At 41.7% G+C, this 25,509-nt stretch overlaps 1 protein-coding gene across 3 annotated transcripts in view; it reads right to left on the bottom strand.

The window, feature by feature from the left end:
- The window catches only part of LOC126100304 (RNA-binding protein 26), a 248,156-nt gene that overhangs the window by 150,408 nt on the left and 72,239 nt on the right, over window positions 1–25,509 (bottom strand). For all 3 annotated transcript variants that reach the window (XM_049910913.1, XM_049910914.1, XM_049910912.1), the window contains exons 7-8: window positions 24,608–24,859; window positions 7,109–7,183 (exon numbers count right to left, since the gene is read on the bottom strand). In XM_049910913.1, coding sequence (XP_049766870.1) covers window positions 7,109–7,183; window positions 24,608–24,859 — 327 coding nt within the window. The remainder of the gene's footprint in view (window positions 1–7,108; window positions 7,184–24,607; window positions 24,860–25,509) is intronic.

Here is a 25,509-nt window from a genome sequence, read left to right as displayed (position 1 = left end):
ACAGGTATACACTCGCGCACACACACACATATCCATCCTCATATACACAGACACAAGCAGACATTTGTAAAGGCAAAGAGTTTGGGCAGAGATGTCAGTCGGGGCGGATGTACAAAGGCAAAGATGATGTTGAAAGACAGGTGAGGTACGAGCGGCGGCAAATTGAGATTAGAAATTAGCGGAGATTGAGGCCTGGCGGATAGCGAGAAGAGAGGATATGCTGAAGGGCAAGTTCCCATCTCCGGAGTTCTGACAGGTTGGTGTTAGTGGGAAGTATCCAGATAACCCGGACGGTGTAACACTGTGCCAAGATGTGCTGGCCGTGCACCAAGGCATGTTTAGCCACAGGGTGATCCTCATTACCAACAAACACTGTCTGCCTGTGTCCATTCATGCGAATGGACAGTTTGTTGCTGGTCATTCCCACATAGAACGCTTCACAGTGTAGGCAGGTCAGTTGGTAAATCACGTGGGTGCTTTCACACGTGGCTCTGCCTTTGATTGTGTACACCTTCCGGGTTACAGGACTGGAATAGGTGGTGGTGGGAGGGTGCATGGGACAGGTTTTACACCGGGGGCGGTTACATGGGTAGGAGCCAGAGGATAGGGAAGGTGGTCTGGGGATTTCATAGGGATGAACTAAGAGGTTGCGAAGGTTAGGTGGACGGCGGAAAGACACTCTTGGTGGAGTGGGGAGGATTTCATGAAGGATGGATCTCATTTCAGGGCAGGATTTGAGGAAGTCGTATCCCTGCTGGAGAGCCACATTCAGAATCTGATCCAGTCCCGGAAAGTATCCTGTCACAAGTGGGGCACTTTTGGGGTTCTTCTGTGGAAGGTTCCGGGTTTGAGGAGATGAGGAAGTGGCTCTGGTTATTTGCTTCTGTACCAGGTCGGGAGGGTAGTTACGGGATGCAAAAGCTGTTTTCAGGTTGTTGGTGTAATGGTTCAAGGATTCCGGACTGGAGCAGATTCGTTTGCCACAAAGACCTAGGCTGTAGGGAAGGGATCGTTTGATGTGGAATGGGTGGCAGCTGTCATAATGGAGGTACTGTTGCTTGTTGGTGGGTTTGATGTGGACAGACGTGTGAAGCTGGCCATTGGACAGGTGGAGGTCAATGTCAAGGAAAGTGGCCCCACTTGTGACAGGATACTTTCCGGGACTGGATCAGATTCTGAATGTGGCTCTCCAGCAGGGATACGACTTCCTCAAATCCTGCCCTGAAATGAGATCCATCCTTCATGAAATCCTCCCCACTCCACCAAGAGTGTCTTTCCGCCGTCCACCTAACCTTCGCAACCTCTTAGTTCATCCCTATGAAATCCCCAAACCACCTTCCCTACCCTCTGGCTCCTACCCATGTAACCGCCCCCGGAGTAAAACCTGTCCCATGCACCCTCCCACCACCACCTATTCCAGTCCTGTAACCCGGAAGGTGTACACGATCAAAGGCAGAGCCACGTGTGAAAGCACCCACGTGATTTACCAACTGACCTGCCTACACTGTGAAGCGTTCTATGTGGGAATGACCAGCAACAAACTGTCCATTCGCATGAATGGACACAGGCAGACAGTGTTTGTTGGTAATGAGGATCACCCTGTGGCTAAACATGCCTTGGTGCACGGCCAGCACATCTTGGCACAGTGTTACACCGTCCGGGTTATCTGGATACTTCCCACTAACACCAACCTGTCAGAACTCCGGAGATGGGAACTTGCCCTTCAGCATATCCTCTCTTCTCGCTATCCGCCAGGCCTCAATCTCCGCTAATTTCTAATCTCAATTTGCCGCCGCTCGTACCTCACCTGTCTTTCAACATCATCTTTGCCTTTGTACATCCGCCCCGACTGACATCTCTGCCCAAACTCTTTGCCTTTACAAATGTCTGCTTGTGTCTGTGTATATGAGGATGGATGTGTGTGTGTGTGTGCGAGTGTATACCTGTCCTTTTTTCCCCCTAAGGTAAGTCTTTCCGCTCCCGGGATTGGAATGACTCCTTACCCTCTCCCTTAAAACCCAAATCCTTTTGTCTTTCCCTCTCCTTCCCTCTTTCCTGACGAGGCAACCATTGGTTGCGAAAGCTAGATTTTGTGTGTATGTTTGTGTTTGTTTGTGTGTCTATCGACCTGCCAGCGCTTTTGTTTGGTAAGTCTCATCATCTTTCTTTTTAAATATATTTTTCCCACGTGGAACGTTTCCCTCTATTATATATATATGGTTATGGTATGGTTATGGTTATGGGAATGACCAGCAACAAACTGTCCATTCGCATGAATGGACACAGGCAGACAGTGTTTGTTGGTAATGAGGATCACCCTGTGGCTAAACATGCCTTGGTGCACGGCCAGCACATCTTGGCACAGTGTTACACCGTCCGGGTTATCTGGATACTTCCCACTAACACCAACCTGTCAGAACTCCGGAGATGGGAACTTGCCCTTCAGCATATCCTCTCTTCTCGCTATCCGCCAGGCCTCAATCTCCGCTAATTTCTAATCTCAATTTGCCGCCGCTCGTACCTCACCTGTATTTCAACAACATCTTTGCCTTTGTACATCCGCCCCGACTGACATCTCTGCCCAAACTCTTTGCCTTTACAAATGTCTGCTTGTGTCTGTGTATATGAGGATGGATGTGTGTGTGTGTGTGTGTGTGCGAGTGTATACCTGTCCTTTTTTCCCCCTAAGGTAAGTCTTTCCGCTCCCGGGATTGGAATGACTCCTTACCCTCTCCCTTAAAACCCAAATCCTTTTGTCTTTCCCTCTCCTTCCCTCTTTCCTGACGAGGCAACCATTGGTTGGGAAAGCTAGATTTTGTGTGTATGTTTGTGTTTGTTTGTGTGTCTATCGACCTGCCAGCGCTTTTGTTTGGTAAGTCTCATCATCTTTCTTTTTAAATATATTTTTCCCACGTGGAACGTTTCCCTCTATTATATATATATGGTTATGGTATGGTTATGGTTATGGGAATGACCAGCAACAAACTGTCCATTCGCATGAATGGACACAGGCAGACAGTGTTTGTTGGTAATGAGGATCACCCTGTGGCTAAACATGCCTTGGTGCACGACCAGCACATCTTGGCGCAGTGTTACACCGTCCGGGTTATCTGGATACTTCCCACTAACACCAACCTGTCAGAACTCCGGAGATGGGAACTTGCTCTTCAATATATCCTCTCTTCCCGTTATCCACCAGGCCTCAATCTCCTCTAATTTCCAGTTGCCGCCACTCATACCTCACCTGTCATTCAACAACATCTTTGCCTCTGCACTTCTGCCTCGACTGACATCTCTGCCCAAGCTCTTTGTCTTTAAATATGTCTGCTTGTGTCTGTATATGTGTGGATGGATATGTGTGGATGGATATGTGTGTGTGTGCGCGAGTGTGTAACCGTCCTTTTTTCCCCCTAAGGTAAGTCTTTCCGCTCCCGGGACTGGAATGACTCCTTACCCTCTCCCTTAAAACCCACATCCTTTCGTCTTTCCCTCTCCTTCCCTCTTTCCTGATGAGGCAACAGTTTGTTGCGAAAGCTTGAATTTTGTGTGTATGTTTGTGTTCGTTTGTGTGTCTGTCGACCTGCCAGCACTTTCATTTGGTAAGTCACATCATCTTTGTTTTTAGATATATTTTTCCTTCGTGGAATGTTTCCTTCTATTATAACCATATATATATATATATATATATATATATATATATAATAGAGGGAAACGTTCCACGTGGGAAAAATATATTTAAAAAGAAAGATGATGAGACTTTTGTTTGGTAAGTCTCATCATCTTTCTTTTTATATATATATATATATATATATATATAAATAAAGACAAAGATGATGTGACTTACCAAATGAAAGTGCTGGCAGGTCGACAGACACACAAACGAACACAAACATACACACAAAATTCAAGCTTTCGCAACAAACTGTTGCCTCATCAGGAAAGAGGGAAGGAGAGGGAAAGACGAAAGGATGTGGGTTTTAAGGGAGAGGGTAAGGAGTCATTCCAGTCCCGGGAGTGGAAAGACCCGTCCTTTTTTCCCCCTAAGGTAAGTCTTTCCGCTCCCGGGACTAGAATGACTCCTTACCCTCTCCCTTAAAATCCACATCCTTTAGTCTTTCCGCTCTGCCCAAACTCTTTGCCTTTACAAATGTCTGCTTGTGTCTGTGTATATGCGGATGGATATGTGTGTGTGTGTGTGTGTGTGTGTGTGTGTGTGTGTGTGTGTGAGAGAGTGTATACCTGTCCTTTTTTCCCCCCTAAGGTAAGTCTTTCCGCTCCCGGGATTGGAATGACTCCTTATCCTCTCCCTTAAAACCCAAATCCTTTTGTCTTTCCCTCTCCTTCCCTCTTTCCTGACGAGGCAACCGTTGGTTGCGAAAGCTAGAATTTTGTGTGTATGTTTCTGTTTGTTTGTGTGTCTATCGACCTGCCAGTGCTTTTGTTTGGTAAGTCTCATCATCTTTCTTTTTAGATATATATAAAAAAACAAAGATGATGAGACTTACTAAACAAAAGCGCTGGCAGGTCGATAGACACACAAACAAACACAAACATACACACAAAATTCTAGCTTTCGCAACCAACGGTTGCCTCGTCAGGAAAGAGGGAAGGAGAGGGAAAGACGAAAGGATTTGGGTTTTAAGGGAGAGGGTAAGGAGTCATTCCAATCCCGGGAGTGGAGAGACTTACCTTAGGGGGAAAAAAGGACAGGTATACACACACACACACACACACACACACACACACACACACACACACACACACACACACACATATATATCCATCCGCATATATATATATATATTGACACGTTCCACACCATAACAGCTACCGTACCGTGGGATTGATCAATGGAACACGCAACCAACCAACCAACCAACCAACCAACTCCCCATGTTGTACGATGCTTGTTTGTTTATACTATGCAAATTAATCACTGTCACATACTTTTAGTGGCATTCATAGATTGTGTAGTGGATCATTCTGAGACCAAACACCTGTGGTACACACAGACCCACAGAATGTGTGTAAAAAGGGGATGACAGGTAGAGAGACAGAAAAAGACTGTTGTGAAAGAGGGTACAGGTGTGTGTGTGTGTGTGTGTGTGTGTGTGTGTGTGTGTGTGAGAGAGAGAGAGAGAGAGAGAGAGAGAGAGAGAGAGAGAGAGAGAGAGAGAGAGAGAGAGCTGGGGCTGGAGTGAAAGAGCAAGGAGAGAAGAAGCAGCCAACAGACCACGGCTAGGAATGACAACACAGAGATGTACTGTAGAGCCACTTCAAATGGTCCGTACTGCAGTTGTCAGTCAGATGGGCCATCAAAATATTTCATATAAATTGTTTTGTGTTGTGATATTTTCCAAAACTAAAAACTTTTGGTCAATGTGAATGATGTTACACACAAATGGAAAAAAAAAAAATTAATGTACTGGCTCGAACTGTGTTCTTAAGCCAGATGCTTGTGTCCATCTTAGGATCCTCTACCGACAGTCACAACAATGGGATAATAAGTTGTATAGAATATGATCCATCTGATCACTACTAGTCATCTTCAAGTGTGTCTTTAAGTTTAAAAAAGTGAGATCGTGGCTGTTCTGGACAAAGAGCACAGTACATAGTATGGTGACAAAATTTTAGTGAAAGAGGTCGGAAGTTCAAATTTTTGTAAACTGTGAAGATGTACTATTAATTATGTGTAGAGAAGATATGGAAATAAATGTCAGGAGCAAGGTGGTGATGCTGGATACTGATATTTCTTTCTGTCTCATAATATGAGTAGTACTCCCAAAATTCCGATCATCTTCCCTTCGTTGGTTGCTCTCAACAAGACAACAGTCCACTCCACTGCAAGAGGTTCGGGATTTTCTTAGTTCTCTGTGCTCAGAATGTTAGTCCCAGCCCGAATTTTTGCTGTCTGCCCCATTTTGTATTTTTTATTGGTCATCATCATCATCATCATCATCATCATCATCATCATCATCATCATCTAGAGTTTGCTTTACTTTTCTCCAATTTTCCCAAGTTACAATCTCGCTCACAATTCAATATCATTGCTAATGTTCATCTCTCCAAAACAGCACACCATACACAGACTGTTCACAAGGTACATATAAGTTCAAGGCAGACCAGATTGTGTGTACGGCTTTAAAAATATGAATAAATGTCATGTGGCTGAGTCACATACCAGTTTGAAAGATCTCATTCCTCTGATTTTTGTTATCGATGGTTGTTACATACACTGCTGATGAATTCCACTTCAAAACACTGTCAACAGTAGATGAATTACCAGAGTGCTTACTGTAGATGTAGAAATCACAAGGAGTGGTGTCTCACTTAGTGGTATTCCTTGAAAGTTGCAATAGGAAACTATTGATTCGACTCAGGCCACACACAAATGCTTATGGGAAATAAAACTTCTTTTTTTAGTGAGGTTTGAAGCTCCTCTTGATGTCTGCCATGTTTGCGATTTAAAATTGGGTTGTTTTGAAAATCCGCCTTATGCAAACACAATTTGTTTATTTTTATATTTACCCAGACAATTTCCAACACCTATGTGTCATCTTCTGTGGGTCAAATTTTTATTTCTGTCAAGTACAATATGAAATTTATAATAATTAAATTGTTTTAGGCCTACGAATTACAATATGTGCAATTTGCTTTGTGTAGACGCTCACCTTAAAATTACACCGCTAAATGAACTGCATTACTATGCACACAATTTTTCAGGTGCATAATAAAGCAGTTCATTTAGCAATGTAATTTTAAGGTGGGCGTCTACGCAAAGCAAATTGCACATATTGTAATTCTTAGGTCTAAAACAATTTAATTATTATAAATTTCATATTGTACTTAACAGAAATAAAAATTTGACCCACAGAAGATGACACACAGGTGTCAAAACGTGTCTGGATAAATATAAAAATAAACAAATTGTGTTTGCACGAGGCTGATTTTCAAAACAACCCAATTTGAAATAAAACTTATTCATTACTCCATTACTGGCAAGAAACATTTTTCATTTCCCTGAAACAACAACTAAGCTCTTCTAGAAACTAATCAATGTGCAAAGTGTAATGTGCTAAAGCACAGATATAACAAGAAGATATCTTACCTAGGGGGCCACTGCGAAACTGTTGCCTGCCCCACATTATTCTGGGTTCCATACTAGGAGCATCTGGGTTGTACTCTGCAACATTCAACATGTGTTTAATACCACAAAATGTCCAATACTGTAAAATAAAATGTATATCTAACAGCAAAAAATAACATTAAAGATAGTATGGGAAAATCACCAGCCTTAATAGCTTTACTGCATTTCTTTGAACACATTTGGCAATAAATTACACCTGCAATTCATGAGATGACAACTAAAGGTGCTAAAAATAATTCAAGACTAGCTTAAAATCACCATCAGAAAGTGTTTTTAAATCAGTAACAAGTATAAAAAGGCCAATCACCTATTTTGTCATCTGTCTTTTGACATTTGAGTGATGATTTAAAGGAGAAACTGCAGTGTAAAATTCTTCAGTAAAACAGTTTTGGGGGAAAAAGGGTAGTATTTTGGCCTTCTCTCTTTTGTCCTCCATTCTGATGCCATTACGGTCGCAGTGTGTGTCGACAGATGGCTTCAGTCCAATGACTGATCTAAGATAAGACCAAAATTTCAGGTTTTTCTATCAAGTTGCCAGGTAGAATTTTACTTTCAAATTCGTTAAACACTTCACACATGGCTCTCCTTACAATAACTGTGGCTTCATTCAGTTGCTTTTGTAGCAGTTACTAATATGGCTGTTAAACCATGGTGGGTCTTCCCATCCCTTATAATGCTGTTTGGAACATGCATGTCTAATGTGTTTTGTACAGTACTCTTGAACACAGTCCATCTATACTTAGTATTATGAGTGCTGGAGATGAAATTCATGTTGAATGCTCAAGTAATATGAAATCTGGTTCCTGTCACTCTTGCTCAGCAAGAACTATCTTCCTACCTTCTTTTCATTCTTATTCACAGCTGTGTTCAGTGTGCTGTAATTGCATTATGATCATCGATTCCCTATTCTGTGCTAACAGAGTCAGAAAGTTCACACTTGTTGGATACTGGAAGCTCTAGTATGTCATTTTGACATGGTAATTCTCTGATTAGCTCCTGAAGGTAACTTTTGGATAAGGCATTTTGAACAATTTCACAATTCCTATTCCATATTACATGTCTTAGTAACTTGAGTCTCCCAGTTTATAACTGTTAAGCTGAAATCTTCACCTAATACGATAACATGACCAGGAAATCTACGCAAAATATTCTCAAAGTTTCCTCTCAAATGTTTTAGCACTACTGTTCCTGAGGCAGAGGGTCTATAACAAGCACCCAACAATTGTTTCACCCACCTTTAACTCTTATCTTGGTCCAAATTATTTCACATTGCAAATCTGTACTAACCTCACTAGATATTACTGTATTTTTTACAGCCATATACACACCTAGACCACTGGTGTTCAACCTATTTTTGCAATATACAATACGTAATGTTGCATTCATATCTGAATTAAGAACTTCACTGCTATAAACTTATGGTTTCAGCCAGCTTTCTGTCCCTAGTACCATGCGAGCATTTGTAGCCGTTTACAAGTACACTAGTTCAGGAACCTTTCCATAGATGCTTGTAAGTATTATAATACCATTTTCTTTCACTGATCTGCCATGATGTATGTTACTTTCTGGAATTATTGGGAACAGTATTCTTCCTTGTCCGTAGTCATAACATATCTTAAAATTCACAAGTGAACACTTCTGCAGCCACGTCCTGCTTCTGGCACACATCTGATCCATTAAAGATGTTCCTAAAATTCTCCACCCAATAGCAGAGGCCGAGAAATCTGCATCCAGGATCATCTCAGAATTGGTTTAAGCCTTCCACTTGACTCCAAACCAGAGTACTGTCACTGATTCAGGGAATGCAAAACACTACCTCTGCTTCCAACTTGTTTCTGATACTTCACCACAGCAGCCATATGATTGCAGGAACCAGGATAGCCTACAAACTCAGGCGACAGGCATCATTTGTGCCAACATGTACCATGATTTACAGCCAGGTGCACCCAAGCAGAATCTCCTCCACATCTATGACATGACCCTCCCCTGAAAACAAACCGAGTGGGCACTGGCTTTCTTTCTAGATCTGTTCGCTATTTCCTTAAGGGGCTCTGTCACCCACATAACGTTGGAGCTCCCTATTCCAAGCAATCAAACCTTCTGGGCTTGTTTGAACCTTTCACAAAGCTCAGCCCCAGGCCTAACATATATGGCATCCTGTGTTGGCTCAGACATACATGTAGATGTCCTTTCAGCAGTGGGCAATACCTCAAGGGGCAACCATGCTGCCAGTATCCGGTTTTGCCTCCCCCCCTGATTTTCACAACCCTGTTGCTGTTCGTCATTTGTTGTCAGGTGAGTGTTGACCAGAATGGAGGATCTCGGCAACACTATAAACTCCTGTAGTGTCAAAGCATTCATCTCAGCTGCCCCTACACCACTGCAGGCAAGGGCAGCAGACTGGAGCCTGTGTACTGTACACAATACAGTTTCCAACTGTTCACAGAAAGTGGCGAATACCCACTGCGTCCATACTACAGGCACAGTCCCCACCCATCTTTAATCAGTTTTCGTTTTCATTACAAGTAATACATCACCAACCACAGTAGTCACTGGTTGCAAGTTAAGTTCTGCTGCTACACTACTACTTGTTTTTACTAAACTCCGAAGTCAGTTCTCACACTGCAAGTGCACTAAAATGTATGCAAAAACTTGCAATAAGTTAGTATGCACCAGTCAACATAGTAAGATACAGATACAATTCACTTCCTCCCAGGTCCACATAAAATAAAAACTAAACTCAAGCCTGTATGCATATAACAACTACTCTTGTTGGCACATCGGCAGGGTGCTACAGCTGTGGCTAATCATGCTTCACATGACACACAAGAATTATTATATTCCTCAAGCCTCTCTGAGTCACCACCCAGTACAGAACCCACAAAGCCTATACCTTTGTCTCTCTTGGTACTCCAGGACGTGTCCCAATAACTGATCCTTTCTTTTAGTCAAGTTGTACCATAAATTTCCTTCAGCCTCACTTGCATTCAGTACCTCTTCATTATAAAATACCCAAACCACCCATCTAATCTTCAACCTCCTCCTCTAGCAACAAATTTTCACACCTGATATTCTCTTCCTGTCTGTACTGTTCATTGTTCAATTTTTTAATTACTTTTCTGCAATTCCACTCGTCAATCATTAAATTATTATTCTCTTGTGTCATATGCACTTTCTCTCACCTTTCAGTTTCTCTTTTTCAGGAATTTCCCTTATTTCTTCTAGCATCACACCCATCCTTCATGTGTAACTTGCATAAGAGGAATGTTCAAGCATTCTCACCACCACCACCACCACCACCACCACCACCACCATTACATGTCAACCCTCCCACTCTTTCACACTGCACAGGCCTCGCGCTCATGTTGAGGCATCTGAAGAAAGGTGATAACTTTGGCACAACAGCAGAACAGTGTTCAGTCAAAGTTTAATGTCCTGTCACAGTCAAGAGTACTGACTGGAGAGAAAGAAACATGCTGCGACCTGTCGGAGAAACTATGTCAGACATCTGCCCAAAAATATTAACAGAAGCAGCAGAAATCGGAATGAGGACAAACAAACAAGTATTTCCAATGGTAACTGGTACATCAATAACAGTATAAGATCCTGAGCAGAGAGACATCTACTTTTGAACTATTTGTCTCTAATTACGCATTTCATCTTTCAGGTAAGCTGTTGTTTGTCATTTCCAGTAACTGCTAAATGTCAACTGCCTCTGTGTGACCACTGTCAGGACAGTTCCCCATTGTTGCAGCACTTTTCCCTTTGATGACCTGTGACTGTCTGGCCACCCGTAGAGGTGAAAGCTTGCGAGTAACTGTTTTCAGGGTTGGAAGGGGTGCATAGGCAGCTCAAGCAATTCTCTGTCTTCCCAGACACTGGGGGAAGGGGCAAGGGGAGGGTGACTGCTGACAACAGTTACCCAACTTGGGAAGCATCGCATGGCACTTGATTTGTAGCACACAACCAAAGACTGGTTGGAGTTCTCTGGCGCAGAGCTGAATGGAGTGCCCAAAGTGCAGATTATGGACATTTCTATGTGGCTGTTGATTAGCTGACATGTGATGTAGGGTGGAGGTTACATACATAGTGTGATGTTTACCACAAATGAGAAATAGCCACACAAGTAAGTCTGAAATGGTCATTGATGTTTCTGGCTAGGTGAAACTCCAAGCTCATTACAGGAAAAAAATCATCATCTGATAAACACAATGTTAAAAATGATCTTATATCAAATCAAGATTAGTAAACTGAAATTGTTCAGAGGCATTCAGACAATCATTTTTGCCATGCTCCATACGTGAATGGACCAGAAAGAAGCCATAATAACTGGTACAGTGGAATGTACGTTCCACCATGTACTTCACAGTGGTTTGCAGGGTATAGATGCAGACGTAGATGTGGATTGTAAAAATGGTTCCTTGCTAGTCCCATAACTTATTTCTCTTAAAGCAAGAAGTTGTCCTAACATAATACAATGGAAAGAGAGTCTGTTGTGAGCTAAGTAGAAAAACATGGAAATTACAATACACTGTGGAATTTACATGGGGAAACATTAGTCAAATATTCCAATACTTTGACCCGTCTCCATCTTCTGACAATATGACCATAGTGTCTTTTAAATCTCTGTAGACATTACAGGCAGTAGGAAAAAACAATCTGGCAAAGAATCCAAACTATCATCAAATGGCTGCCTCGAGCAACTAGAACAACAATCCACCTGAGAGTGAAGCATTTTAGACTTCCCAGCTAGAAGACCTGATCTATTAGTGAATGTCATAAAATGCTCAGGGATTAGTGAGAAGCATTATATTACAGCAACGAGTGTCAGCGAATGCAAGAAGTTTGTCAAAAAAGCAATGAGAGTACTTGTTTTTATTGAAATAATGGACAAACATTAACATTTAGTTTAAATGCAATAAAAATAGAAGAACTGTGGATAAAGCTCAAATACATCATTAAATAAATCCGAGGAAAAATTTTCACAAAATAAGTTGATAAAAAAGATGGTGAAGGCCCCTTCAGGGTAATGCTAACACTTTTGAAATGTTGCAAAACTGGAGTGATAGACAATCACAACAAAATAAACTATGGGGAAACATTAGCGAACACTTGCTGGCAACTCGTGTGGCCGTAAGAAGGGGTACTGTAATGATATTTATCAAGACTACAGCATGTCCTGCCTCAAAAGCACATTACACTACATGGTACGTAATGTTATTGATGTACACTGCTGGATGCAAGAGTGAGAAATCACGATGATGAAGAGATTTTCTCACGTGGGTGCTGCATGTTGAAAGCTGGAATTCATTGATACCTACAACTGAAAGTCACATCTGGAAGGAGACATCGCCATCACTGTGCTTGTTTCCCGAATTAATCATCTGTATATGATATTATTTGCTGATACTGAAAGAAAAATGCTTCTTATTAAAAACTGAGTTAGTCTCTTTCTGCCTTCTGCCCCAATGACTTCATGTTATGTAAAGCCATTCATTTCCAATTAATACAATATCACTGAAGAGAAATATAATAGTGTAATGATTATTGTGATTTAAAATGAAATATCTTGGTGTTCTGAGACTATTTCAAAAGTATCCTTGGTATAAAAAGATTCATTTTGCTTCACTGTCAGCAAGAATATCCTGCATCACTAATTCACTGCAGATTTCATTAAGCCAATTAATTACGCAGAGCATATCTTTGAACTGAGGTTTGTTAACAGTTGAAGGCTCATGTTGAAAGGAAGATAGTCTGAAGTGGAATAATAGTTAAAGAGCAGTGAATATTAGTCTGATTCATCACTGATTTTCAGATACATAATGTTATTTAAAATATCCAATACTCAGGAGTGTCAGAGACATTAATACAAGTTTCACTCTTTAGCAATCTTACGTACTGAGCAATATCTGTTGAAACTACAGCAATGGAGATACAGTAACACAGTTACGATGAACTGCTGAGACTATCTGCATTTTGCCAAACAATACGAGTTTGTGCCTGTGATCCACAAAAGGATGGATCTGTAGAATGCAGATGTCAGCACAGCTGTGTGTGCTTAATGGTGGGCACTGAGGAAATATCACTGCAGGTGCATTAATTACATGAGCAAGTAGAGGGGTGACGAATTTCCTGTATGTTCTGAATAAGACCAGTTGTTCCGCTATGCATTGGCCCTAAAAGGATTTGTACAATCAGATTCTGGTAAAGGATCTATCAGAAAACCTTAGAAAGTTCTGGTCATATGTACAATAAATAGTGAATTCAAACCTTCCATCCAATCTCTTAAGGATCAATCTGATTTCAAAACTGACAACTGCAGACAAAGCAGAATAAATAAATTTCATACTAAAAATGTATTCATGCACATGCCATTAGAAGAGCAGCCAAAACAGAAGAGCAGCCAAAACAGAAGAGCAGCCAAAACAGTCATTTGCTCCAAACAACTGAAGCATTGTGCACAGAAGGGACAGAGGTAAGAGGCAACTTCATGTGCAATAACTTCTGGGCACAGCAGAGGCAAGTTGGGTATGGGGAAAGTGTGACAAGTTCTGCCAACAAACAGGCTACCTGTTTTCTGTATATGCATTTGACATATTATTAAATATTTCTTAGTGACGTGACTGATTCCACAGGAATACGATTTGCAAGAGTGCGTTTAGATACTGCTTCAGCAAGGCCTCACCTCCTAATGTGTCCCTGTTTAATTGGGAGAAAAGTGCTTTTGTTTCAAGCAGTGTCAGAGGCACTGGCGTGGACATAATAAAACTTGAGAAAACATAGGCTGCCAGTGCTCTACCAACTGAGCAGCTTCCAACGGAAACTATTTGCAAAACAGCACCAAGTTGCAGTCTGCTGTGCATTATTTGCAAAATTTCCAAATACTGTGTCTCACCCGTGTGTGTTATTTTTTGACAGAGTTTTCTGGTTAAAGGAAAAACTCCATTACATGCAAGAATCGAGAAGTTACCTACCTCACATTACACTATGGAGCAGAATGTCTTCACTACAGACCGGATTATATGCATTTCAACGTTGCATATGCATTTGCATATATGACTCATTTTCACCAGTTATTGCATATTTTAACTAAAACTAGTGACAATGCATATTTTTGCTCTGTTTACAATATTTTAACAATTAGGCAAGCAGTCTCTAGCTTGGTCTAGTTTTGATGTCTCTCAGACTGACCGCGGCCTAGAACTGCGTGCAATCGCTAACTGAGAGGCCACTGCCCAGCGAAATCATTACAGAAGAGGAACAGGAACAGGCAGACAAGAGTCAATGCTCCTGCGCCCACACCCCCGGTTAATAGCCCTCCGATGTCATACCTTACGCGTTGACAACAATTAAAATAAACCTCGCAAGCTTTCAGTCACATGTCCATTGTTTGTTTAGCTTTCGATTTACTTGAACACTGATGAACGTGTTTACGACATGTAGTGTGTAAAGTGTTGTGTGCCATGCCGCCCGAAAAAGGAACATCGTTTCGTGGATAGCTGACCATCCTGGAACATTTACATGTGACGGGAACTGTTTTATATTGTCGAGTTTGCGAGAAAAATGTTTCGTGCAAAATAAAATTTCAAATAGACCAGCATGTCAAGACAAGTCTTCATATCGCAGAAAGGGCTATGACAGTAGCTTCTGACAGTAAGTTGCAGTAGCAGGGATTTGTCCAAAGGTAACCAAAAACTCTGTTTAACATGGATCTATGTGAAGTATTCATTGCAAACAATATTCCTCTTCACAAACTTATAAACCCTATTCTCAAAGGTTTCCTGTGCAAATATTGCTAAAATCAAAATATACCAGATGAATCAACATTGCGTAAAAATTACATACTGACAATTTACATAAATGTTCTGGAAGAAATACACAATAAACTCAAGGACAGCATTATCTGGATTTCAGCTCGTGACACTACATACGCTTATGGCCGTTACATTGCAAATTTAATTGTTCATGCTTTAAAAAAAGAGCCTTCTTTTTCCTATTTAGCAACCTGCAAAAAACTTGACAAAGTAAATCGTTCTATGACTGCCAGATTTGTGAATGAGGGTATTAGAAAAATATTTCCAGAATCTTCTGCAGATGAAAGGGTGTTTGTGTATATTTCAGATGCTGCTCCTTATATGATCAAAGCCCCCTAAGTATTTTATCCCAATTTGATTCATACGACATGCTTTGCTCATGGGTGTATATTGCCTTCCTGAAGAAGTACGTTCCATGTTTGTGAATGTAAGTAAACCGATTTCATCCACAAAGAAAGTGTTTCTAAGGGCTCCTGATCACATCAAGACCTGCAAAGAAAAATTAACAAATGAGCTTTTACCTCCCGAACCAGTGGTAACTCGTTGCGGTACGTGGGTCGAAGCTGCGTTGTTTTACAATGAAAAGTTCAAGGCCATTAGAGGGGTAGTAAACTTCGGTAGTGCAGAGGTTTTGGCAGTTTGTCAGTGCAAGGAAGCTTTTAATGATTCCAGTATAAAAAAAGACACTGCTGTGATTAGTATTCATTTTTCCCATACCTGCAAGTACTAAAAAGCTTGAAATTTGAGGTTTGGCACTGAAGGAATCTATTCAGTTAAGGAATAAAATTATTCTAGTGAACTCCTGATTGCTGGAAGTATTCCCAAGAAAACTTAAAGAAAAGTTTTAAAACATTTTAAACAATAACCCAGGTGTTGAACCCTTGTGCCAAATTGATAGTTTTATTGATGGTACGGATGAACTTCTACCAGAAACAATAAGTGCCAATGTAGCACCCAAATTCAAATATTGCCCAGTTACCTCAGTTGATGTAGAACAATCCTTTTCTGCTTTTAAAATGTTTTCAGTGATCGAAGACACAATCTTACTACCGAACATTTGGAACAGTACTTGGTCGTTTATGTCAACAATAGTAGAAAAATGTAAAATAAATTGTAAATGATGCTTTGGTCGAATAGTATTAATTAAAAGTTAATGCTGTTCAAAAAAATTCATCATTGTATGTTGTTTTTTAAATAAAATATTATGGAGTTTTTGAGCGTGTTCCTCTTCGTGCGATATACATGTCGAAGTTGGTCCTGTACATATCGACTGTTTCGCTACAATACGACTCACTCACATCACATCCGCTTGTTACTGACAACAATAGCAAGGAAGGAACAATTCCTGAAACATGGTATGCGTCTCCATTTTGCAAATTTTTACAAAACAATCCCAGAAATGCCCCCTTCCTAATATCTACCAGAAAGTATTCAGAAAATAATCCCAGCATTCTAAATGTACCTATTTTTCGTGTGGCCAGCAATCTATTTTTCGTGTGGCCAGCAATCTTCCTCGTAATTGATATGGACAGCTTCGACTTCAAGATATAATTCACACAATAACCACCACGTTTTTTATTATTTGTTCTTGCATATTTCGACACTTTGTCATGCATGTTTAAGCATTTTTCATGCATACTTGCATGCATATTTTAAGTTTTTTATGATTCATATAATCTGGTCATTAGTCATTACAATACCTGTTTGAATCTTTTTTAAGGTAATGGGAATAGAAATTCTTACTAGGGCACAGTGCAAACACAGTTAATACGTCAGCTCGAGGGTTAGGAAATAGTGGATCAACAGCAGTTACTGCAGGAGGAAACTCCAGTGCACTTTGCTATTCAGAGGCACCACAGTTCCCCGATGAAAAATTCAAGATCGACAGATCCAGCTCGGTTCAGTGACACTTGTAGCACCTTCAAAATAGCCACCACCGAGACTAGACCTTCGCACACCAGACAACTCAATATGATGGACGATCTAGTACATGGCTAAATGTCACTACATGTCTGATGACTTGTGCAAAAGTGTTGAGGAAGACTTTCAAAAAGTGACTCCCAAGATACTTGGTGAGAAGTCAAGCCTATCTCAGTCATGTAGATGGAGCTGTCCTCACAATAGATCCTTCGATCTAGTAATTCTCTTGGCTTCAATCTCCACCAGCCCCTCACCTTGGTCAACCTCCACTCCAGCTCTGACACTAACTTCATTCATCTTGCACTCAAAGCCTCTTCTCTGCTGGGTCTCTCTTCTTTTGTTCTCCCTCCCCCTTCCTACTTAAACTTCCACTGCGTAAAACCTCCCATGTGTGCAGCTAGAGCAAGCTCATCAGTGCCACGATCATATTGTGCCTCTCCCCTGAGCCAGCATACACCTTTCCCCAATCCTACCTCCCCACTCCCCACCTCCTTTCTCCCCTCGCCCACTCGAGCTGCATTGTTGGCATGGCAGGCACAATATACTCAGCAGAGGCAGTGCAGCCATGGAGGTGTGTGTGTGTGTGTGTGTGTGTGTGTGTGTGTGTGTGTGTGTGTGTGTGTGTGTGTGTGGGCGCGCGATGGTGTGCACAGATGTATGCGCACCTGTTAGCTCTGAAGAAAGATACATCCAAAATTTTAGCTGCATTAGCAGTGTTTCTATGAAAACTGTTACTTTCTCTTCTTCCATTAGGTGTATTCAAGCAGGTGTAGCAGAGCAAGTTGCAATCAGCCACTTGTTTTTACACTATGTGATCAAAAATATCTGGACCCCTGGCTGAAAATGACTTACAAATTCATGGCACCTTCCATCGGTAATGCCGGAATTCAATACAGTGTTGGCCCACCCTTAGCCTTGATGACAGCTTCTGCTCTCGTAGGCATACATTCAGTCAGGTGCTGGAAGGTTCCTTGGGGAATGGCAACTCATTCTTCACGGAGTACTGCACTGAGGAGAGGTATCAATGTCGGTCGGTGAGGCTTGGCATGAAGTCGGCATTCCAAAACATCCCAAAGGTGTTCTATAGGATGCAGGTCAGACTCTGTGCAAGCCAGTCCATTACAGGTATGTTATTGTAATGTAACCACTCTGCCACAGGGTGTGCATTATGAACAGGTGCTCGATCTTGTTGAAAGATGCAGTCATCATCCCTTAATTGCTCTTCAACAGTAGGAAGCAAGAAGGTGCTTAAAACATCAATGTAGGTCTGTGCTGTGATAGTGCCATGCAAAACAACAAGGGGTGCAAGCCTGCCCACTCCCCTCACCCCCCCCCCCCCCCCCACACCACCATGAAAAACACGACCACACCATAACACCACCACCTCTGAATTTTACTGTTGGCACTACACACGCCGGCAGATGATGTTCGCGGGCATTCGCCATGCCCGCAACCGGCCATCGGATCATCACATTGTGTACCATGATTCATCACTCCACACAATATTCTTCCACTGTTCAATCGTCGAGCAAGGTGTCGTTTGGCATTTACCGGCATGATGTGTGGCTTATGAGCAGCCGCTCAACCATGAAATCCAAGTTTTCTGACCTCCTGCAACTTTCATAGTACTTGCAGTGGATCCTGACGCAGTTTGGAATTCCTGTGTGACGGTCTGGATTCTATTCCTGACAGTAACATTATTTTTTTTTTACTCTTTATTTGATCTCACTTTGTGAATGACACACATTTGACAAACCCACTAATTCACTATTTTATTACTCAACCAGAGAATTTTAATTTAATTGTTCAAAACATAATCCCATGATTCTTCTTCTTCTTCTTCTTCTTCTTCTTCGGCACTAGAGTCCCTTATGCGTAGTTTCCTCTATACATATCCGTACTCTGCTTTTTTCTTCCATCCTCTGATCTCCGTCCTGGTACGGTCAGCGAACACATAGTCCAGCTATCTAGCTGTCGGTCAGCCCTTCCTTCTTTTTGTTATTCGTTTTCTGTGCCATTGAACTCGACGACGTCATGTAGCACAATTCAGGTGTTGTTACTCTATATTTTGCCTTGAAGGTTTACCTAAGTCGTAGTGTCAGACAACGGCCCTCAGTTCACATCAAATGAATTTGAAACATTCTGTGAACGCAATGGTATAGAGCATCTAACAAGTGCACTGTTCCATCCACAGTCAAATGGCAAAGCGAAACGTTTTGTCAGAACTGTCAAGCAGCAATTGGTCTAACTTCGCTCCGCACACACCAGGGATTAAGCATTGCAACTGTTTCTCGCCTCCTATCGTTCGCACCGGCGAGATGGATCACTGCTGGTGGAACAGCTTCACGGCTGCCACCATCACACACTGCTCCACCCTCCTCAGCATCCAGCATCGAAGAAGAGCGCAAGTATCCCTTCGCACCACATGATATTGTCTTTTACAGGATTTTTAGCGGCAGCAGACGGTGGGCATGAGGTGTGATCATCCATCGACTTGGCGCTTGCACGTATCGTATTTCAGTCACAGACGACTTGCAGTGCCGAAATCAAAAATCAGCTGTGCCTGTCATGTGCACGATGATCTTTCAGTGTCTCTTCGCCCAAATTCATGGGTCCCAAGTACAGCGCAACCACAGCAGCCGCCAGAGGATGTCACCACGACACTGTTGGACAACCCCATGGAGACGGAGCCTCCTCTTGTCCTTCCGATGGAGCTGGCCCCTCCCACACTGCAGCAGTCACCGCCTCCTCCACTGGTTCATGGCGTCAGGATGTGGATGCCTACCCTTCAGGTCATTTTCCAGGGGATGTTTCCACTCTGCCTCTGTCATGTGCATGAAGGTCTTTCAGTGTCTCTTTGCCCAGATTCATAGGTCCCAAGTACAGCGCAACCACAGCAGCCACCAGAGGGTGTCACCAAGACACTGTGGGACAACCCATTGGAGACGGAGCCTTTGCCGCCGGTCCATCACTTAGGGGGAGGGGGGAATCTTCCGGTGTAACAACAAGCACCGGCACGGAACTGAAGAACCCAAGAGCAGAGAAGGCTGTGAGTCGACGACAGCCAACAGTATGCTGACTAGGACCGCACCACGACAGGAGTGGCCTCTATCCAAAGAGAATATAAGCGCCGCTCCTGCCAGCCTCGGGTGGACTTTAGACACACACTAGTGCAGGCACTAGCAGACCCGGACTAGAAACCACACACTAGAAGAGAAACGCTAGAACAGCCGTTATTAGTGATCCATAAGAACTAGTGTGAATTATTATTGTACATGGTGAAGGACATCGATTATCTGCATGTCGCCAATTGCTTGGACCCAAAGTTAAGTATTGTCAATCTACTTTATTGTAATACAAACCATTAATGTGATTTGCTGGAATTGTTGTATAGCTATCCATAGAGAAGCAGCATCCTTTAGGCACCCTTAAGAGACTATGGGGAGGACACCACAGATACTTCCAGGTCATGTGGCATTCTTCTAGCCTTAGAATTGGTCATTACATGTATTTGGTCTTGATTTCGTTTACACTAAGTCCAATTTTTGCTCTTCTATTTCCATTATTTTGTACATTTCTTTAAAGGTGTCTACATCTCTTGCCACAGTTGCAATATCATCTGTATATGTACATATCCAACAGGATTTCATCATTACTGTTCTTCTCGTCTGTTTTTTGTATCAGATTATGCAATGCTAAGTTAAACTGGACTGCACAGAGACCATCACCCTGTTTCACTCCATCTGTAATTGTTGACCAACCTTCTTAGCTTGTCACAGATGACCAATTCTTTAGTGTTTTATACAATGCTGACCAGTTAATACTGCCAAAATCTTATTAAAAATCAACAAACAGGAAGTGTAGATTTACATTATATTCATAAAATTTTTCCATTATCTGTCTAATTACAAACAACTAGTTCGAAGTGCCTCTATTTGACTGAAAACCACAATAGTATAATTGCGTGATTGCTTATGCTTAAGTCCCAATTGCACAGTAGTAATTTTTATGAGTAAATGACTCTAGGCTTAGAAAAAACATGTGGACATATAATTTGGTGTGAACTAAAAAGTAACTCTGAATGTAGCAACATATCTCATCTGAAAATCCTTAGGTTCCTCCTCTACATAAGCATCTTTCTTTTTCCAAAAACTTCATATTTCAAAAGTTAGTCATAATTACAATTTTTGTCATCTAGAATATTCCATTTTTAACTAGTGCTTATTTCCAAAACTAACCCACTTTGTCTTGCAGCCCTATTTTGTCTGACTTCAAAAATGTCCTCTCGTATTAGGGAAACATAATACTTCGAGCCCGAAAATTACATAAATTAGTCAACTTTGGCAGGAACTGGGAATGCCCGCAGGAGTAAACACTGAATTCATGATGTTTGCATAAAACTGTTGATATGTAACTGCAGCCAAAAGGAATAAGGCAAACACTATGGTAATTGTTCTGAAAATGATTTTTTATTTATCTTTTAAGACAAACTAATGCTTATATTTAAACACTCAAATGTGTGATCCGTGTCACCCACAAGATATGCATTTGGAGTACAACTGAACAGGAAATATTGAAGTATATTTTACACTTTAAAGCTACTGTCTTAAATTGTGCTGTATAGGAGTCTATCAACTAACTCGATAACAGGATGTAGAATAAACATTGAGTAAAATTTTTAACTATGGAAGTGCATTAGCCAACATGTGAAATTAAAAAAAAAAGACCTCCTACAACTGATCCACAAATACTGGAATGTCGAAATATGTCCACTACATTGGTGTGCAGGTAATAAGGTGGCTGAGCAAAGCATTCTGTGCAGACAAAGAGGGTCAATGTTCGCGACATCGCCAGTTTGTGCTTTCCCTTCTGTAAGCGCTATGCAGGCAGCTAAATGAGCTGCTAGTGGTCGTACATGCCTAGCAATATTTGTTATTCATAAGAGTTTACATAAGAGGATCTAGGCATGATCTGTGTGTAATAACACTGAAATATGTCCGAGAGGAAATATAAACAAAGTACTATGTGTTACTCTATGGTGACATTATCAATTCTGCTCTAGTTTGTGATAACCATGGGATAATGTCTGATTTCCTGATATGGGTAGTAGGGACTTTTGTCGAGTTGCACTGAGTGGACACTGGCGTTGTCCACCACAATAACTGAATTTGGGAAAATGTATGGCAATAATTGTTTCGAAAACCATTGTTTACATACACTGTGCAATCATCTCATCTCACTGTGGTAGTTCATAGAACTCTTTGACTTTGAATCCTTAAATAAAAGTTTACTTTCAGGAATAAACCCCATGTCTGCTGACCCTGTTGTACAATAGTAAGGCAACTACCTTTACCTACTGGAACTTTAAAATAAAAAGCCCACCACTTATTTTCCCTGTGTAGCTCTGGTCCACATAAATTTCGTCGATATAGTAGATGTGATACGTCTCACTGTCTCAAAACCTCCTGCAGTCTTCTTAAAGAAACAGTCCTTACAGCCATAAAGCACTTCTCTCTGTAAGGAATGTTCTACCATTGTACTGTTAATGTGTCAGGATTGGCCATGAGGGGAAAGCAGTAGGCACCCGTTGAGGTGAAAAATCACACATATTTTAAATGCCGTAAAAAGGAAAGGCAGGCCTAGAGAAGCTGTCGAAACTGAATGCGCTGCTGCCCAAGAGACCAGGAGAGGAGAATGTCTGATTGGGTCGAAAGCTGCCAGCAGAAGAGAACGGATGGCGTGTCCACTCCCAGCGGTTGGCCACGGTCCCACCACCACTTGACCAGCTCCAAGCCTCCCTATTAGTTGGCAAAATCGAAGACACGTAGTTCAGTAGCATTAGTCGGCAACAAATGAATTTAGCTGCTGAGTTTCAAAGTGGTTATGTCTGGTTCTGGGCAACATGACTGAGATGCTGAAACTAGCTGCTAGGCAGAAGGCACTGACAAACATCAAGTGAAAAATAAAAATCAAATTTTTATACTAATAAATCTATCCAGTAATGGCCCCCACTGTACAGTACATCTTAGGATATCGAAAGTCTGTCTCCTTTAATATTCTTAGCAATGTCATAGAAAGAAGGATCCTTTATTGTATGATTACATGATAGCGGAACAAAGACTGGCAGCAGTTACTTCTGAACAATATCTGGGAGTATGCGTGCAGAACGATTTGAAGTGGAATGGTCATATAAAATTAATTGTTGGTAAGGCGGGTACCAGGTTGAGATTCATTGGGAGAGTCCTTAGAAAATGTAGTCCATCAACAAAGGAGGTGGCTTACAAAACACTCATTCGACCTATACTTGAGTATTGCTCATCAGTGTGGGATCCGTACCAGATCGGGTTGACGGAAGAGATAGAGAAGAGCGGCGCGTTTCGTCACAGGGTTATTTGGTAACCGTGATAGCATTACGGAGATGTTTAGCAAACTCAGGTGGCAGACTCTGCAAGAGAGGCGCTCTGAATCGCGGTGTAGCTTGCTCGCCAGATTTCGAGAGGGTGCGTTTCTGTATGAGGCATCGAGTATATTGCTTCCCCCTACTTATACCTCCCGAGGAGATCACAAATGTAAAATTAGAGAGATTCGAGCGTGCACGGAGGCTTTCAGACAGTCGTTCTTCCCGCGAACCATTCACGACTGGAACAGAAAAGGGAGGTAATGACAGTGGCACGTAAAGTGCCCTCCGCCACACACCGTTGGGTGGCTTGCGGAGTATAAATGTAGCTGTAGATGAATGTCCATTGATTGTCATTAGAATCCAAGTTCTCTTTCGTCTGCGAAACTAAACCATCTACAGTTGAGTATTCGCCCATCAAATATAAAACACTATTAGAGAAAAAGTCCAAATCACCTATTTCTTTCTTATGATCGCATCACTTCCCTGGTGACATAAAAGATGCTGACCCTCTGGCTTTGACAGGTGTGTTCACTCTGCTAGAGATATACTGCACAGTTCTCAGTCTCACACCACATACCTCAGCCATTCCCGCCTGGCTGTTGGCAAGGTTGGGGCGAACACCACGTGGCAACAAGTCATCAGTTTCAGACTCTCATCTGAAGAAGTTATACACTTGGAACAACAAAGCTCTTGCTTGGTTGTGAAACACTTGGCACTTTTCTGATCCATCAGCCATAACAAACACTTTGCAAATAATATACTCATAAACACACACCCTGTAGAAGAAATCACCACTACATGTTCAAAGTACACTCAGCAATGCACGATACAGACTGAAATGGCAGAGTGATGCTATTGGCTGGAGTGTCATGTCGTAAACTGTCTCTTGGTACTGTACATCATCCCACTGTCTGCCTTCTTACCAGCACCCTGCTACAGTAACGGAACGTCTCTTGTTACCAATGTAGTTGTACAGCTACAGCTGTCCAGACTCTTTGAGAGTGAAACGACATCTATACACTGAAATTATTTCTTCACTGTCTTTAATATTCCCAGGATGTTTCAGCTCCATATACAATCATATTCCTTCTCTGCGCACGACAAAAGTTCGAGGTTAAGGTTACTGTCCTATTTTTCTCCTTCACAGAGCATCCAAGTAATTCTCCCTTTCTAGTTCCAAAACAAAACACAGTGTAGTCACAAAATTCACATGGCTAAATTACACAAGGTAAATTCTACAAATCACTATGGAGCAACCACCATTTACAGTGCAATTTCACAACATTAACACAAAGCCGATAACAGAATGTGTCTCACTCGACTCACCCATGTGCGTAGGTCGCACTGCGGTGGGAGGCCGTAGGTTGTGAGATGGCGGAGGATGCGTCTCCAGTGTGGTGACGGGTGCAGGTGCGACATGCTCCGGCGCAGCAGGCGTAGTGCCCGTGGGTGGGAGTGTGTGTGTCCCAGCTCCGGGCCCAAACGCCAGGACTCTCGACAATGCCACATCTTCCAGAACCACTGGATCATTACCGTGGTCATAAGGGCACAGATCCCCACGCATACAGTACCCTTTTTCTGGAAGTATACAAGGCACAGAAATTTAATACCACTGTCACTGGGCGAAAGTAGACAATAATATCTTTTACCTAAACTATTAAATTTGAAGAAGAACTGGCTGAATGCAAGTCAGAAGCAGAGATACTATTAAGATAACTATTTTCTACTTGTTGCTATTGGCATTACAATAAAATGCCGATCCTGAAGGCTAGTATCATAGAGTCATTCTTTATGTTTGTAATTTTAAGCTTATGGTTTTTTAAATTTTAGGAAATGGTAACAACAAATAAAAAGTGCTAAATAAATCTGGCAGGGTAAAATTTTAAAAAAATAATTGAAGGAGGGGGAAGGAGAACAAGAAAGAAGGTCAAATGTTTTGCAAAATAATGTCTAAAAGTAAGAAGTAAAATAGATTAGAGAAACATTTGATGTGCCTCTGAATGATGCTCGAAATCGTGTACAGCAAATGAGCTAACAATTGAGAATACAACGTTTAAAGCATATAGCCTTCCATAGTTCAGTGGCAGTTTATGAATGCTGAAAGTGTTCCGGGTAACCACTACACAGGGTGATATCCCAGTATAGCTCTACGAGTTTTATAGGCTCTTACGTACTACTCCTAGATGAATCTCTATTATTTTTATAATTTTTATTGGAGATGATAAGTA

The sequence above is a fragment of the Schistocerca cancellata genome, chromosome 9 (assembly GCF_023864275.1).
Source record: "Schistocerca cancellata isolate TAMUIC-IGC-003103 chromosome 9, iqSchCanc2.1, whole genome shotgun sequence".
Classification (NCBI taxonomy): domain Eukaryota; kingdom Metazoa; phylum Arthropoda; class Insecta; order Orthoptera; family Acrididae; genus Schistocerca; species Schistocerca cancellata.
The sequence above is the reverse complement of the archived record's forward strand: the minus strand, read 5'-3'. Positions and strand labels throughout refer to the sequence as shown.